General features: G+C 47.9%; 5 protein-coding genes across 5 annotated transcripts; 2 read left to right on the forward strand and 3 right to left on the reverse strand.

Moving 5' to 3' along the window:
* Nucleotides 1-154: 154 nt before the first annotated feature.
* Nucleotides 155-1,854, forward strand: BDV38DRAFT_280278 (cytochrome P450; the record flags this gene model as incomplete). Its single annotated transcript, XM_032059268.1, has 3 exons — nt 155-349; nt 412-684; nt 751-1,854. 3 exons carry the CDS (start codon nt 155-157, stop codon nt 1,852-1,854), a joined length of 1,572 nt encoding a protein of 523 aa, XP_031916344.1.
* A 403-nt stretch (nt 1,855-2,257) lies between these two features.
* Nucleotides 2,258-3,781, reverse strand: BDV38DRAFT_280279 (cytochrome P450; the record flags this gene model as incomplete). Its single annotated transcript, XM_032059269.1, has 1 exon — nt 2,258-3,781. The coding sequence occupies one exon, from the start codon at nt 3,779-3,781 to the stop codon at nt 2,258-2,260; it is 1,524 nt and encodes a 507-aa protein (XP_031916345.1).
* A 940-nt stretch (nt 3,782-4,721) lies between these two features.
* On the forward strand, nt 4,722-6,353 carry BDV38DRAFT_290524 (uncharacterized protein; the record flags this gene model as incomplete). The annotated part of the gene is made up of 1 exon (XM_032061502.1): nt 4,722-6,353. One exon carries the CDS (start codon nt 4,722-4,724, stop codon nt 6,351-6,353), a length of 1,632 nt encoding a protein of 543 aa, XP_031916346.1.
* A 1,598-nt stretch (nt 6,354-7,951) lies between these two features.
* BDV38DRAFT_240306 (uncharacterized protein) lies at nt 7,952-8,648 on the reverse strand. Its single transcript, XM_032053880.1, has 2 exons — nt 8,233-8,648; nt 7,952-8,155 (listed from the first exon to the last, which is right to left on the reverse strand). Exons 1-2 carry the CDS (start codon nt 8,468-8,470, stop codon nt 8,127-8,129), a joined length of 267 nt encoding a protein of 88 aa, XP_031916347.1. The 5' UTR covers nt 8,471-8,648; the 3' UTR covers nt 7,952-8,126.
* A 1,485-nt stretch (nt 8,649-10,133) lies between these two features.
* Nucleotides 10,134-12,204, reverse strand: BDV38DRAFT_269269 (GMC family oxidoreductase; the record flags this gene model as incomplete). Its single annotated transcript, XM_032056939.1, has 5 exons — nt 10,134-10,183; nt 10,237-10,738; nt 10,798-11,677; nt 11,728-11,757; nt 11,813-12,204. The coding sequence occupies 5 exons, from the start codon at nt 12,202-12,204 to the stop codon at nt 10,134-10,136; spliced, it is 1,854 nt and encodes a 617-aa protein (XP_031916348.1).
* Between the last annotated feature and the right edge of the window lie 2,181 nt (nt 12,205-14,385).

A 14,385-nucleotide genomic window follows, 5' to 3' on the forward strand; every position in this document is an offset into this window, starting at 1 on the left:
CCCACCGACATTGTCAGATGTTTTGCTTCCTACCCTGCTCCAGCCCCAGCCCTCATCATCTGTGCAGTTCACAAGACAGAAGATAATAATAGGGGCCCAGAGTTCTGGTTTCTCCATCAGCCGTAAGCAACATAATCCGGAGAGACTGTCAACAATGGGCCGTTCATTCTTTTGGACATTACTTCTATCCACGCTGCCGTGGATGACCCTATTCTGGGTACTAAGAATACTGTTTGATAGCACGTCCTTTATTATCCTCTTAATCGTGAGCCTCGTGATTGCTCTGGTATACCAGTGCCATATTTACCCTGTGTATACCAGCCCGTTTCGATCACTATCCACCCCCCAGGTAAGTCTTAGCACCTTTTTTTCAACTTGATACAGAGGCCGATGGTGACAATGCCATTCTAGTCCCGAAGCTATTGGCTCGGTAATCATTCCTGGCCCGTCAGACTGATCGGGCGAGAGCTTCCCCGGCTTTGCACGGAATCCCTCGGCAAGCATCTCGTCCGGTACTATACATTTTTCAGCGTGGAGTTGATCTTTGTCCTAAGCCCAGAAGCCATCTCCGAGCTGTGCCTTCAGAAGTCCGGTGACTTTTCCCACTCGGGAACAATCGAGCTCCTAGCAGAAGCCGGACTTGGGTACTCTGGTCTCCTTGCAGCGAGAGGACAAGCACATAAAGTAAGTATAGATGATAATCCTCTTGGCACTCAAGCCACGAAATCTGATATGTAACCTATCCAATAGGGCCTCCGCAAACTGTTTTCACCGGTCTTTACTCCGGGAACTTTGGTCACCATCTCCCACCCCTTGTGGGAAAGCTGTCTAGCAATGGTTCGACAAATCGACCAACGGACAACGACCATACAGATTGGCCAATGGACGTCTCGGTCCGTTCTAGAGCTCTCCGGCATTTGCGTGTTTGGCCAGGAACGAGATTGGCTCGCCCGGTACCCAGGGTTTCTTGAAAGTTTGGAGCGTCGAGTAGCAACGGGACAAATCAAGAAAATCGTTCTGTCCACCTTTCCCCGAGCTATTCGCTCCCTTCTGATGCTGACCCTATTCGGTCGGAAAGAGTTGGCTGACCTACGTTATGTGGAAACTGTTGCGCGAGACTTGGCCCAGCTCGAGAAACAAAAGCTCCTCACCGCAATTAACCCTAGTCCTAACAACCTCATCTCAGTCATGCTCCAAGATGGAGCCCTTTCCGATGACCAGATCGTGGGTCACATCCTTATCTTCTTGGTCGGAGCCTCGGCCACCACCTCGGCTGCTTTCCAGTGGATGCTTCTCGAGCTATGCAGATTCCCTGCCGTCCAGTCACGGCTACGAGAGGAACTTCAATCGTACGGGCACGTGCTGTCAATCACTGGCAGTTCCATCTCCGCCATGGAAAGCTTGCCATATCTACGAGCAGTAGTGGATGAATTGCTCCGTTTGCATCCCACGGTTGTGATGACGGAGCATGAGGCGACCAAAGACACCACGATCATGGATACTCCAGTTCCCAAGGGCACGCTGCTATTGTGTCCCCCGCTGGCAACGAATTTGAATCCTCAGATTTGGGGTGAGGATGCGTCGGAATTTAACCCCGGCCGTTGGCTGCCTGAGGGAACAGGGGGCCAGAACGCGCGGATGCAGCATCCATGTGCGAATATGACATTCTCTCACGGTCCACGAAGCTGTCCGGGTCGGTCTATTGCCAGACTGATGCTGACATGCCTCACTGCCGCATTTATCAGACATTACCAAGTTTCGCTTGATGATCCAGAGCAAGCATATGTGCCGACCGAAGCTGTTTATGCAAAGCCAATGCCTGATATAGCCGTACGATTGGTAAAGGTTACTTAGGCGAAGGAGTAGCACTTTCTTTATACACATCCACCAATTCATCATTCTAACAATTTGCCTCATACCAAGTAGAAGATACTGGACCGAAAGCGAAGGTCAAGTTACGAAAATACCTTCCTAGAGTATTACATTTCCTGGTTAATTAATTGTCTGTGCTGATTTCTGCGGTAGAAGACTGATCTCCACACCATGCATCTGACTCTCATATGGCTGAAATCTGCTATCGCTACTTCTCGCGAGCTAGTTGATTATTCATTAGTTGCCCTTCTGTATGAAATACCAACCAGATTTCGTGCGACAACTAAGGTCTGAAACTATAAGGAGTAATTTGTGTAGCTAAGGCCCTGCCGGGCATTACCACCAGCCTAAATTCCACACCAACGATATACCGGACAAGATTCGATCAAGAATCCACAATGGGTGCCCTATAACTCGCCCATTCCAGCAAGGTATCAATGTCTTTCTCCGCCTGCTCCCAAGCCTGGATGATGATCTCATGTCGCTTTTCACCCCTGATGTGAAATGATGCCTTAAAGGGACTGGGTCGGACACCAATACCCTGAGTCAGATTCCAAGAGTCAACCTCGAGCCTTCGGCCACCCTCATAGGCATGGCCAATGTCGTACGCCCATAGAAGCCGTGCAATGGCAATGGATACGGAGTTCTGTCCTACATACAAGCCCGGGCAAGATCGACGACCGAACCCAAAGGCACTGACAGGAAGGCGTGGGTTCTGAATCCACCGATCAGGATCGAAGTCAAACGGGCGCTCAAAAATGCTCTCATCGGTGTCCAGAGAGAAATGATTGGCCACCACGGCGATACCTTTGGGGATCAGGAATCCGCGGTAGATATCATCCTCGTCGGCCGCGTGATGCAGGCCCCCGGGGCTGGGGTGTCGCCAGCGAAACACCTCACTCACAATGGCCCGAACATATGGTAGCCTCGGGAGATCCTCGAAGGTGGGCATACGCATGCCAACCACGGAATCCAGCTCTTCATGGGCCCGCCGCACAACACCCGGATGCAACACACAGGCCATGACGAAGACCTCGAGCACGATCGCCGTACTATCCGTGCCAGCCTCATAGAGTGCGCCAACGTTGTACCACAGCTCCGGCTCACTTAACCCCAGGGCTCGGTTGAGGCGTTTCGCCGCCTTGGCCCAATTCCACGAGACAGACTCGGAAGCCAGCTGCATATTTCGGCTAAAGATCTCGGTTTGTCTCTTGGGTAAATGGTCCGCCTGACGTCTCCACGGTGCCAGCCGGTCCGGCAGCCACTTCAAGATAGGGAAGACTTCCTCACCCAGACTGATACTCTGCAAGATGCCATTCATGACGTCTTCTAGTTCACGGACTTCCGGCTCGTCACCGCGGGGCATGCGTTTGCCATATGCGAGAGAAAAGATCTGGCTGGACGCATACCGCTGGAACTGGGCGGAAAAGTCCGCGCTGCTCAGCAGCTCATAAATCATCTGCTTGCTTTCGACATCCTGTACTACCTGATAGTGCTTGCTCGCCTGGATCGTCAGCAAGGAGGTATGCAAGCGATGGTGGGCCTTCCATTTCTCCTTAAAGGGCAGGAAGGTTGGAAGGAGGCCGTTGCTGACTCGATCAGCCAGGAACTTCGGCCGTGAGCTATAGTTGGTCCCGCGCTTCTCAAGCAAGTCATGCGTCACTTCGTAGGAGCCCAACAGAATCATTTTCAGACTCCCGAACCGGGCGCAGATAATGGGGCCGTACTGGTCGTGCCAATGTTTCACCGTGCGCCATAAGTGTTCCTTCGGAATTTGATGCAGGTTGCCCAGGATAGGAAGCGTTGGGGGGCCCGGGGGTAGTCGGCAGGATTGCTGCGGCAGTTGCCGGCGAAGGAATATCATATAGCATACTGTGAATAAAGTAGCGACTGCAATTGAGATAAACATGTTCACGGTTTTGGAATACTGGGGAGCAGGCAGATGGAGGTGTTATAACGAGATGTATGACATCCCCACTTTTGCGAACTTTATCGACCGAAAGCCGAATTGAAGTAAGGGGGTGGATGATCTACACTCCCCCTGGCATCCTGTGGTGCTTGACCACTATGAACAAGGCAATGTCAGCAAGCCACGGGCTGTCATGCGAGGCTCTAGTGCTCACCTTATGTATACATCTTCCGGTGTTCAGGAACTGTTCCATCCCGGGTTGTAGAGTCCCGTCACATTTCTGAGGCCTCTTTGAGAGAGCTTCTGACAGATCGAAAGAGTGTCATACATTCCTAGGAGTATATTGCATGTGATGACACCTATCACCCTGCTATGAACATGCAGTGGCCCTGTTTATTCTCTATCTTTTTGCTTCCGGTATGATCAAATTTAGACAAACGATATTGTGGATGTTCCGCTTATTGAACATCGGGCAGCCGATATGCATATACCTATCACATTATACAAGACGTGCATCGGCAGTACCGACACGCAGATGGGTAGTGTCGCTGACAGCCTGAATTAAACCAAATGGAGTCAAATGAGCATTGCGCCTGACTCTTGGTAGTCAATCCCTGCATAGCAGGAGTCCTCCTGGTTTTGACAGGCTAGCTAAGGGACTTTTACGTATGAGACACCGTTGCTTGTACTGGTGGCTTTCGTCAGTGCTGAAAACCCCGATCATCAATGACTCAGGATGCATTCTCCAGGCATGGAGAAAAAAATTTGATTCTTGCACTATATGCAGTGGTAAAGTTATATTGAAGTTAGATTGCGGTGCTATCGAGGGAGATGTTCGAGGATTCATTTGGCTTAAAAATTCTGCGCTTCCTGGCTCAGATGGCATCCAAATTGTCATTTCCCACCCTCTCATCCATTTGACTACGTGCTACAAAGACACATGACGACTTCTTCATCCATTTCGAATGCCCGCTTGAGGGTCTACCAAGATTGGGTGCGAACTTGGCTTCGTACATCTACGCCTTCAAGCAAAGGGTTCCTGAAGGAAGCTTCCGTGGATATCAGCATAATGGCATACTTGCTACAGGACTCCAATCTAGGTCTTCTCTCGGATCTGTCGCTTCTGCACCAGGTTATTGCTTCTTTTCAACAGAGGTTCAGGGATGGACAGATCGTACTAGGTGGATCCTGGCCACCTTCTTCTGAAGTGACAAATCTACTTTCTGAGTGTTATGATCCCCGAGTCGAGTGTACCTGCGAAGGAGTGCTACCGTCGCCCTCAACAACGAATGTGACATCAATCACATGCGTCTCAATAGAGAAAATGCGGTCCGCACAAGATGACGTTATCGAACGGCATTTGGAGTGGAACGGCCGCGGCCTTTTCACTGTAGAAAAGCTCCAGGCTGCGGTCGAGGAGCTCACATTCTGCAATTTTGGTATCAACGAGACCTTGACAAATTGCTTGGGGACCAGCTTTACGTCTATCCCTTGTATCAGTGCCCCCGACCGTCGACCAAGTGCAAGATGCGACAGCGATCCAGATGTCTTCAATAACCTCTTCCCCACATTCGAGAACATCAAGTTGTGTGCCGATGCGAAATACTTCCATGCAATGGCTTGTGGCGGCACCCTGGTCGATCAAGGTCTATTATATGCAATTGCTGACGCCGGAAACGATGTGTTGATTGGCGACTATTGTGAAGCTGCAACAGAAGAAGGGCTGCACCTGCTACAACAAATTGGAGCTGCTGCTGTCGCCTTCTTAAAGGCATGCAACTTAGCGGGCCTCGTCAACGATTGGCAACTTGATGTCCTCGTCGCAGCCCATATACAGTTTCGCGTACTAGGTTATTATCGTAACCATGCTGTCGCTAAATTACCAGCCGGATTATACGGGAGCCGCATGACGGGTATAGCGATCCACCGACATATAGACATTGCGAATGCTGTTGGAGTGGTCGCCGCCTCTCTGGCCACAGGAGAGCAGTTGAATGAATCTGAATACATGCAGCTTTCCTACGGAACGACGCTCATCAACGACCTGGTTGACTTTCGCAGCGATGCCATGCGCAAACAACGGGAAAACCCTGTCCTCCGAGGGGTCCAAGGATCTATTTGCGAATATCTCCGCCAGCAAGTGTTGGACTGTCTGATCAACGTTCGGACTCTGATCGAATCCAAACGTCTGCTTGCAATGGTGACCATGGCTTTCTGCAACTGGTGCGTCATGGCATCCCATCACAAGCTGCATGAAGTATACCATGGCGCTGTGCAGAATACAACGCTCAAGCAGCCATGTAAGTACCATGGGCTGGAAGAGCAATATGAGTTGTTGCTTAATGTCTTGCGCCCATACGGGTCAATAGGCTCTGCTGGGCCGCATTTGGGGATGAAGCGCAGAGATTTGGATCAGCTCTATAGCCATTATAAACAGACTCCTGAAACTCACCGAGCGTGGCTCGCTGACATGGTTCGAATTCTGATGCAGCCTACGACTTTTCGGAGAATTGTTGACGTTGTGCATTATCCCTGGGTGGGAGACATTGGAGAAGCAGAATATTGTCCTTGATAGGATGGAACGTTAATGGCTATGGGGCCCTGCCAGAGTCTAGGAACCATACTATCCAGATGGTTACCTGGGCTCCAGAATATCAATTCAACCTGGTAATTTTCTTACACTCTAATCCGTAAAGAACTAGCGAGGAGTGGGGACTAGATCGTATAGAGGATGCGTTCGAACCAGCTAGAAAACTAGATACCCAGTCAATATGCACTGACTGAATCTATACCACGATCACCATGGGACCTGCCATAAAGAGCCCTATATACATATCCTGGTGGTCAGTCCTCATCAGATAAAAAATCTGTCTTATGTACTTCAGAGCCTCTATCAGATTGTTTTGTCATGTAATATCTACTGTCCAGGGTAGAAGACCTGTCAACTAGATAAGGGTACGTAGGCACAAAGGTAGATAGTAGATAGCATAAACAGGAGACTAGTTCTTGCTTTTCTCTATTATCAATGTTAGGCTAACTTTGTCGCTAAAAGGTCCCTCCCTTCTCCTAACAAGATTCGACTGACAGGGGGCTACTATATGCCATTGAAAAGGCAACGGATATAGGCTCCGACGTTGCCGGCCACCGAATTGTCTCTGCAGGGTGTACGATATAGTCATTATGCAGAGACATCATTGAATCCGTGACGTTGTTAGTTTAATATAAGCTACTCTAAGAAACAGAATTCTCTAAGTATCTCTAGGCTACTTAAGATCAAATCTATAGTTGGAGTTGATCAGATTGCCCGATAAAAGATAAGGATCGATTTGAAACCTGCCTAGACAGAATTGCCCACATGACCAGTACTTTGCGTCGACCGTATGAACTCTTCATTGCCGCAACCAATATACAATTCTTTAGCTTTTTCTCTTCGTACGCGGGACAAGGCAGAGGATAAAAAACCAGCGCGGCAACTAACCTTAGAATATCATGGATTGTGTGATCATGCAACACAATATCTATAAACTGGAAGCAATTGGGCGGGTCCCAGCCTATGCGCCAATCGAGTAAAGTCCCGAGGATTCCATTCAAGTGGGATGAAATGCTAGTTGTAGACCATTTCGGAGCTGGGGATAAAATTGGTGACATTTCAGACGATGAGACAAACAGCCTTCTTTTGGGTGGCAGCTCCCCCCTGCACATGCCAATCCAGGGAAATCTACAATTAAGAAAGGGTGGCCACGACTACGGTGCAATGGACTGCTCTCCTGGATTAAAAGATGAAGGCCTAGATACATATCAACTAGACAGCGCATACCTCGTATATAAATTCCGCTCTATACAATATCGTACTGCAAATGTGTTAGACAAGCTCACAATCCAGGTCTATCTACTTCCATAAGGCAATGCTATTGGAATAAGCCACATATGACATGAAGAATAGTGTATAGACATGATAACTTTTGGTGAAACGTTATGTCGCCAAAGACCACGCACTTCCCGAGATAGATCTTTCGATAACCTCTATGACTCTCCCACCCCTTATGATCCTGTCACAATCAATAGGACAGCCAAGTACATGTTGCACCAGTGCAGTGTGTCCTGCATCGTCCTACGGGGCGAATGACACACTTTCGATCAAGACATCCACATTTATACAACAAAAAAAAAAAAAAAAAAAAAGTAAACCCAGCAACAAATAAACAAACAACAGGTCTTGAGGACCTTCAAGCCCGGGATATATCCAAGTGAACCAACGCCATTCAACGCTGCAGCAGAAGCGATAATCATAATCACATAATACACTCCACCTTGAAAGTGGACCAAGGGCAATCGTCAATGTGACTCAAAACCGCGACGAGCCATCTTCCGTATCTAAATCACGACCAACACCCATTAGCCCAGACACTCACAACTGAGCGAATGCAATATAAGAAGAGCACGTAACATACAAATAGCTGATTCGAGATCCCTTGGCGTGGGCTCCTTGGTGCGCGACTCTTGTCGAAGACCCCCCACATTTTTCAACCGGACTGACCGCATGTAGAGCTCCTGGTCGCGAGAGAAATTGTATCGGTGCGCTGCATGGTCGGTGGGATAGACCTGTTTCCACATGGCGGCACCCAGCGACACGGCGGCTAGACAGGCGACAATGACGATAACGATGACACCCGCGGTTGGGATACCCATGATGGTTCGGATGTGTCGGATAAAGAAAGTTGGGAGCGTCTCACAGAGTAATGGCGTCCGTTATGGAGGTGGATGGGTAAATAATGCTGTCAGCACATAATCTCGTTGTTTGGGATGTACAGGCGATGGGATGCGGATACGGGCAGAGGTTAAAGTAAAGCTAAAAGCTCGACGTCCATCAGCCGATCCACGACTTTAAGTAATGGCCAACTGATTGGTATCGCCGACTTATGCATGCTTCCCCATTCCAACTCTTTCGATGCATGGGGAGGGTCGCTTTTCATCTCCATTGGTTGGTCTCTGCAACTTCCGAGTCCGAGTGGAGCGACTATCTTGAATCTGATTGGAGAGGTATTATTCTTTTCTTGGTTTAGAAGTATTTATAGCCATTGATAAGTCTTTGAACTGATACTAGCTCCATTTTCCCGCTTTTCTTGTTGCCTTTTTTTCTTGTTTTTTCTCTCTCTCATATGTTTTTTTCCTGCATTAGGGCATCTTCTACCGGTTACCCTATCAACCCCTCGGAAACACCCAATGGTTCACCTTCACCGAGGTACCAACGTTTCCAAAAGGCAACGTTCGAGATGCACCAAAAGAAAAAGGTACCGGACGACGGGCCACGCGGACTCCGTGGACGGTTCCGCAGTTTCCGAGTCTAACAAAGCTTGACCATCATCTCGTCCATTTCATTCGATACACTCCGTTAGGCAGCAAGAATGAAGTTTGAACGTCGGCGTTAGCGGCAGAAAATTCACGCCTGACGATCAGACGAGTTTCATTTGTTTGATCGACACGACAAGCTGATTCATCCTCGATCGTGTGTTTCTGCGAGATATGCCTCGGCTCGACCCGTCAGCTTTTCGCTTAGTCGATCGCCAGAGTTAGCTGGCCACTATTTAGCACTGCCACCCAGGAACCTTGTCCGGATTCCGTAGTAGACGCGCCAACGGGCGGGACGTCTTGGAGCCTTGGTTTCTTCCCTCGGCATTGTACCTTGGCCTCCTAAAGCAGACTCGCTTGGAATACCAAGAATGTGAAATAGGCACGCTCTTTTTCCCGGCTAAATATATTCTTCGCTAGGTCCACTTCGCAGTGGATTAGAGGCTATGGTGCACGGCAGAAACTGCGGAGAACTAGGTAAATCTACCGGTATCTCGCAAAGGGATTGATTTTTTCCAACGCGACATAATGGTCAATTTTACACTGAATGCTCTCTAAGCCTGCCACTCCAGCTCTAAACTATCAAGGCCTCCACTCAATAATATCGACATTATAACGCATCACTGACTTTAACTGGGTCAGATATTATGCATATTTCTAGCCGTATTTGTGGACTTCCCATACTCCTGAGCTTTTTCTTGAAACCACACTTTGTTCCTGTTCTATGAACCACAATTACACCGTACAATTAGTTATAAAGCCCGCAATATTCAGATTCACTAACGAAGAACTCCAGTCCGTCTCTTAAAATATCTTTGTCATGAAATGCTTATTCGTTCTCCAGAAGATTAATAATGTCTAGAGAATGTGACAGACCCTAGCTCCTATCAGCTTTTCAGGCAAGTGCATAACCGGATCAAGTGCTGTATCAACTACATGTGATGAATGAATTAATTATAATTAGGGAACTGATCAGCCCATCTCACGCCCATAGCCGCAAAGATCAATTCGATCCATGAATAATAAAATCGGATATCTTCTCCGCCAACATATCTGGAACTCATTAGCCATTGTCCATTCCATTCCAGCAAGAATATAAAACTTACAAACTGTCGACTGAGGATGTCCCGGAGGAAGAAATGGAAAAGCACTAGCATCCACAACACGAACCCCCTCAACACCATACACGCGGGCCTGACTATCAACCACCGCCATCTCATCATCCGAAGTACCCATCTTGCAGGTACAAGCAGCATGCCAGAGCGTCATCACATTGTTCTTAATATATTCTAAGATCTGGCCATCGGTTTGGACATGTTTCCCGGGATAATACTCATCGCCTATGACCGCAGGTGCCATGGCTTCACTCTGGAATGCCTGGCGGATACGCTTGAACATTGCCACAGCTACTTCCTGGTCGGACGTCGTATCGAGCCAGTTGGGATTGATAATCGGTAAATCGGATGTATCGGCCGATTTCAGTGTCACGTTTCCTCGTGATGTAGGGGTGATGAGGACACCCAGGATGGAAGCGTATTGGTATCCATCTTTGGGTTGGTCGGTTAAGAGGTTGGAGACGGTGCCCATGTAGCCTGCGCCGGAGATATACTACATTTAACCATATTAGCGAATACTAGAAATGTAGACACGGCAGTAGACCGAAATACCTCAGCTTCAGGCCAATCACTCGTAAAAGTGGCCAAGTTTTTCAGGGTCTGACTTGTGAACGTGGACCGCAGACTATCAGGGATCTTCTCCCATGCCAAATAATCCGCAACCGGGTTCGTAAGCGGCCCACTTTTCATGATGGACGAGTTTAGAAAGTCTTTGACGAGGTTTAGCAGGTTCGTCGCGATCTTAGTGAAAGTATCCACATTAACCCGGTATGAAGGTGCAAAGAATGGATGATCCCACATGTTCTGTCCAACACCAGGTCGATCAGCAAGTACCTCGATATTGTGCTGCTCTAGAATATCCTTTGGTCCGATTCCAGAGACCATCAACAACTGCGGGGATTGGAAAGCGCCTGCAGAAATAATCACTTCTTTCTTTGCGCTCAAGGTAAAGGTATTACCCAGCGGACCCTTGACCCGAACTCCAGTTGCCCTTTTGTTCTTGTCAAAGAGCACCTTCTTAGCCAGGGTATTGGAATACGTGGTTAGGGGGGGTGCTTTGATGGATGCCAGGAATGAGCTCTGAGAGCTGCTCCGGAGCTCGTCCTTCGGGCTAATAGTCGAAGCGCAATACTGGGTGCCCATTAACGAGCCAAGATTGAAATCTTGGGTCTCGTTGATCCCGATCGCCTCCATTCCGCGACTCATCCAGGTTGAAAAAGGCATCGCATAATTTGCGTATGATACTTCCAGAGGACCGCCTTGAGAATCATACGCGGCTGCATCGAAACCAGTCGTTGCATTCGCGAACCGCGTCTTTGTATTTGGGGGTGTGAAGTGTACACTTTTCTTATAATAAGTTAGAGCCTGGTCAAAGGTGTAGCTGCTGTCATTGACGGCTGTTGCCCATTGCTCCATCGATTCACGCGTCGGTCTGAGATGGTATTAGCTCAGTCAGACATACTCATGTCAAAAGGGACTGACCGCTGGTATATCATAAAGTTCATAGCGGATCTGTACGTATTCATTAATAAAGTGCGACGAGCTTTGGCTTAAGCTGAAAACATACGAACCACCCAAGCATTTCCCCCGCGCATAATGTATGGATCTCCCATTAGCCCCGGGGACCTTCTCCGCCACAAATCCCCAATCATGAAGAGCTTTGGTATCGGGATCCGATCCAACAGGAAGAACATCCGCAGCTGGAACCGCAGCTACTGATTCCAATTCATAAAATCCACCTGCCTCTACCAGGGCAACCTTCAATGACTTCTGCGCTAGCCGAGTGGCAATGACATTTCCGCCGGTACCGCCACCGACAACAATGTAGTCAAATGATGCGTCTCCAAAGCTTCGCGCATCTAGCCCTGATACGGATGCATCGGACTCGGTACTCAAAGCAGCGTTCGTGCCTAGAATTAGTGACTGCAACGCGAACAAGAGAAGCGCAGCTCGACGCATCTTCAGGATAATGTTAGGTATTGGCATGGCAGGAAAGCTTCCGAATGACACTTACCTTGAATGCCAACAAGGTGATCTGGAAAGAGAGATAACCCTAGTATTTCGCAGGGCTTATAATTAATCATGTCAAGCCAAAGGCATAAACCCTGATACATATAACCAGTTCCATGATCCCGTCACTCTGTGAATCAGGCAGCCCACAAAATGGGCCATGCCTACCATTTCCAGCAGGGTCTGACTCGAACCTAACAATTGATGTTAAGCCACATTATTAGATCTATACAATTTGATTCGCCTTGTCTCATTTAAGAGGTAGTGTTGAAACAGCCGCGTTGGCCTCCTACGTATAATGTAAAACTGGCCTGGTAGATGCTCCGATCTCAAAATCAGGGTTTTGAAGACATGCCGATCGGAAATGAAAAACCAGGTCCAGGGGCTCGTTGGCCTTGGATTGAACGCATTAATCTGGAACATCCACACTGTAAAAGAGAGGAACTAGCCTCGTCGGTATTAGTTCGCTCTCTCTAACGCTTATTCAATCGGTAATGATGTTTCGACATCCAGTTGTGGGCTCACAAACAAGCTGTTCGGTAATACCCCGGAGCAAACGAAACTATGTCTGGTTAGTGTTAATCCAAAAATAGGTGGAAACGGGCAACTCCAGTTAAGCCTTGGTTTCACCATGGCCGTGGCCAGGAACTTGGCCCCCTGATATACCAACGGTTCTCTCAAATCCCAACTTTGAGTCAGACCCACAATCATCGTGCGGACCCACCCTTTGGTTTCTGAATTGACTGACTCGTGAGTGGGACTATTTACGAAGAACGCATATACTTTACGGAGTCTACGGTAAAGACCCTTTAAACAATCAATTGAGCAGGTACTTGGAAGTTTTTATAGCGAAGTGTACCCTAATCCTTGTAGTGGAATAATGTATATTGACTGGTTGGAATAGCTAGAACCTTGTAGACTTTACAATTTATAGAGTATATTATTAGCTTTCCCTGCGTAGAGTAGTTAAGCGTGTTCTGAGCTTCATGAGATATAATTTATGGTGTGGTGAGGAGCATAGTGGCCCAAGGAGGCATGGAAGAGCGATATATATCTCCGTAGATTTGGGTTTACATAAAGACAGTTGAAGATAATTGTAAGATATAGGCTACAAGATGTACAGTATTACAGAGACCAATTATACTCAGTATTCTAGGCAAAAATATATTGATTAAAACAGAACAAACTTTTTAAAGATCCAAATCCTCTAAACGATCAGTTGGGGTAATTGTTGCCTGAGGCATCGCTATTTACAGTGAAACCAAAAGAACTGAAAGATAGCAGAGTAAGTGAAATTTTATGTCTTTCGGAATCCTACTTTCTGCTACAAGAATCTACTTATGAGGAATTCTGTGTAGTAATTGAATTAATTGTACGGCTTATATCCGCCAGATAATGGATTCCCTAGCAACGGGACTGCTTGTAAAAGCGTTCTACTGGCACGAGATTCTATTCTTCCTTTTCTTCAGTTTCTCTTTGCTAACATCTGGTTTCAGCAGTTACGAGACATAAGGTCACGGATGAGAGTATGTGCACAGGGCTATCGAGTCGATATCTAGTACTACCTAGTACGGTTGACCACGGTTTTACCATTTTGTGTGGGCCAGTTGTGGGGTTCCGGCCGAATGCCTTTCAAACATCCGAGAATTTCAGGCGAGGGGTCAAAGAATGCAAAGCCGAAGGGAACAGTAGAAAGTAAGATGCCATTTACCCATAGTAAAGGTGTCGATCAGACACTTGCGAAGAATGGAAACCAAGGAGAGAAAAGGGGGGTGGAATGGCCTTACGGAACCATGCCAACAGCCAGCCACGAGAAAGACCCCAAATAGAAAGCGATTAAAGGCAAAGAAGAAAGGCCTCACTTAAGGTGAGCCAGAATCTGAGCGCAAGGCTATGCTGTCAAGTATATCGGGCAGGGTGCTGATCTAACTGGTCGATGATAGATATATCCCAAGAAGCGAAAGGCAAGAGGCAATGATAGTCAAGGCTAGTGTATTTGAAGGCGGGCGGGAAGAAAATGAAGAGGAAGAAGATGCATGGCCGTGAATGAACTATAGGACATTAACTAGAGATAGTGGTAGTGATCCAGAATGTGATACGGCCCAACAATGATGCCAATAGCAGCAAAGA

Source organism: Aspergillus pseudotamarii, assembly GCF_009193445.1.
Source record: "Aspergillus pseudotamarii strain CBS 117625 unplaced genomic scaffold BDV38scaffold_12, whole genome shotgun sequence".
NCBI lineage: Eukaryota > Fungi > Ascomycota > Eurotiomycetes > Eurotiales > Aspergillaceae > Aspergillus > Aspergillus pseudotamarii.

Bases quoted from the DNA above. Each gene is read 5' to 3' on its own strand.
- BDV38DRAFT_240306 (XM_032053880.1), bottom strand. From the start codon at position 8,470: ATGGGTATCCCAACCGCGGGTGTCATCGTTATCGTCATTGTCGCCTGT. The intron at 8,156-8,232 runs GTATGTTACGTG...GTCGTGATTTAG, and splicing joins GGATCTCGAATCAGCTATTT to ATACGGAAGATGGCTCGTCG.